The sequence below is a fragment of the Borostomias antarcticus genome, assembly GCF_949987555.1.
Source record: "Borostomias antarcticus genome assembly, chromosome: 6".
Taxonomy (NCBI): Eukaryota; Metazoa; Chordata; class Actinopteri; order Stomiiformes; family Stomiidae; genus Borostomias; species Borostomias antarcticus.
In genome coordinates, this window is record NC_140239.1 from 30,883,206 (window position 1) to 30,885,634 (window position 2,429).

The 2,429-nt window shown below is 46.9% G+C and overlaps 1 protein-coding gene across 2 annotated transcripts in view; it reads left to right on the forward strand.

Moving 5' to 3' along the window:
- The first annotated feature begins 218 nt into the window (after nt 1–218).
- prep (prolyl endopeptidase) overlaps nt 219–2,429 on the forward strand; it is a 13,324-nt gene continuing 11,113 nt past the window's right edge. For both annotated transcript variants that reach the window (XM_084440420.1, XM_084440421.1), the window contains exons 1-2: nt 219–317; nt 1,795–1,869. In XM_084440420.1, the coding sequence (XP_084296546.1) occupies nt 276–317; nt 1,795–1,869 (117 nt within the window). In that variant the 5' untranslated portion in view covers nt 219–275. The remainder of the gene's footprint in view (nt 318–1,794; nt 1,870–2,429) is intronic.

A 2,429-nucleotide genomic window follows, 5' to 3' on the forward strand; every position in this document is an offset into this window, starting at 1 on the left:
TGTTACAGCATTATTCCTCCCTTGCTCTTATCCCGACCGACTCTCTGCCAGCCAACAGGGGGTGCTCTCAAGATGTCTGCCTCTGTTTCCAGGGTAGTATCCTCTTTGTGAGATTGTTGACTCTGGCATCAGAGCAAGCCGCCTTTCTGACTAGCCCAAAACCACCAACCATCAAGTTTATGTTTGGTCGGATCAAGAAAGTCGTCTCAAAACCATTATCACAATATCTGCAGCGAGTTCTCGTATCACGGACTTCCCGAACAGCTACTTCCAAAATGGCTTTTCCCTATCCACAAGTCTACCGTGACGAATCAGTTGTGAGTAGCCTGCTTCCTAGCTAGCAGTCTAGTAGCATACTTCCTAGCTAGCAGTCTAGTAGCATACTTCCTAGCTAGCAGTCTAGTAGCCTGCTTCCTAGCTAGCTAGCAGTCTAGTAGCCTACTTCCTAGCTAGCAGTCTAGTAGCCTACTTCCTAGCTAGCAGTCTAGTAGCCTACTTCTTAGCTAGCTAGCAGTCTAGTAGCCTACTTCCTAGCTAGCAGTCTAGTAGCCTACTTCCTAGCTAGCTAGCAGTCTAGTAGCCTACTTCTTAGCTAGCTAGCAGTCTAGTAGCCTACTTCCTAGCTAGCAGTCTAGTAGCCTACTTCCTAGCTAGCAGTCTAGTAGCCTCCTTCCTAGCTAGCTAGCAGTCTAGTAGCCTACTTCTTAGCTAGCTAGCAGTCTAGTAGCCTCCTTCCTAGCTAGCAGTCTAGTAGCCTACTTCCTAGCTAGCTAGCAGTCTAGTAGCCTACTTCCTAGCTAGCTAGCAGTCTACTTCTTAGCTAGCTAGCAGTCTAGTAGCCTACTTCCTAGCTAGCTAGCAGTCTAGTAGCCTCCTTCCTAGCTAGCTAGCAGTCTAGTAGCCTCCTTCCTAGCTAGCAGTCTAGTAGCCTACTTCCTAGCTAGCTAGCAGTCTAGTAGCCTACTTCCTAGCTAGCAGTCTAGTAGTCTACTTATTAGCTAGCTAGCAGTCTAGTAGCCTACTTCCTAGCTAGCAGTCTAGTAGCCTGCTTCCTAGCTAGCTAGCAGTCTAGTAGCCTACTTCCTAGCTAGCTAGCTACCAGTCTAGTAGCCTACTTCCTAGCTAGCTAGCAGTCTAGTAGCCTCCTTCCTAGCTAGCTAGCAGTCTAGTAGCCTCCTTCCTAGCTAGCTAGCTAGCAGTCTAGTAGCCTACTTCCTAGCTAGCTAGCAGTCTAGTAGCCTACTTCCTAGCTAGCTAGCAGTCTAGTAGCCTACTTCCTAGCTAGCTAGCTAGCAGTCTAGTAGCCTACTTCCTAGCTAGCTAGCAGTCTAGTAGCCTACTTCCTAGCTAGCTAGCAGTCTAGTAGCCTACTTCCTAGCTAGCTAGCAGTCTAGTAGCCTACTTCCTAGCTAGCTAGCTAGCAGTCTGCTAGCCGCTAGCAGTCTTGTGATTAATGGAGGGCTAGTTAGTAGAATGACAGGTTCCCGTGGGGGTCCCTATTAACAACGGCCCCTCTTATCAGTGTTTTGAACCGTGGCTGGCTAGTTAGCAAGCTAGCCTAGCTAACTGCTAGCCTTAAGAGAAGAACACCGGTCTGCTAGCCCACACTGTCAATGAATGGGTTAGCTAGCTCAATTAGCAGCTAGCTCAATTAGCAGCTAGCTAACCCATTGTAGCCTTTGTCTCATTGTTAGCTAGCTACCACCCATTGCTGATGTTAGCCAAGTTGCTAGCTACACCCATTGCTGCCACATTCTCTGGTTGATCTGGTTTAGTTAACTTTATTTGTCGCAGGTGGATGACTACCACAACAACAAGATCCCAGACCCCTACAGCTGGTTGGAGGACCCTGACAGCGAGAAGACCCAGGTAACATGACATGTACACCTGACCTTTCACCTCTGACCTCTCACATCCTCTCCTAGGATGTTATTAGCCTCTCTTACTCTGAAAATGTAATTTAATGTGTTTTATTGCTCTATAAATGTTCTTAGCCGGTAGACAAACATACTCCAGGAGCTTGCTCCATCGCCTTGTTGAGAGGGGTCAGGGGAGGATTTTTACAGCTCACTTATCTGACCCCCGGGTGATACTGTTTTTTTGCTTCCCTCTGGAATATGTAGGGGTGGGTCGTAAGCCCACCTCCCTTGTTCTTTGTAAAGCGCATTGTGTTGCCTCTGGGTATGAAAACTACAAATAAAGTTTTGATTGATTGATTGATTGATTGACTGTTGTAGCCTCTTGTCACAGCACTTGTTAAGTAACGCGAATCTCTAACGCCGACGTTAAACGTACCTACTCTGGCCATAGGATTAACAACTGTTAAGCTTATAGGTTGAGCTTGTTTACCATCAGATACAGCTAACTAGTTGCTCTCAGGAATCCATCCATTGATGACAGATAATATAATGTAATCATGTGTGCTCTGA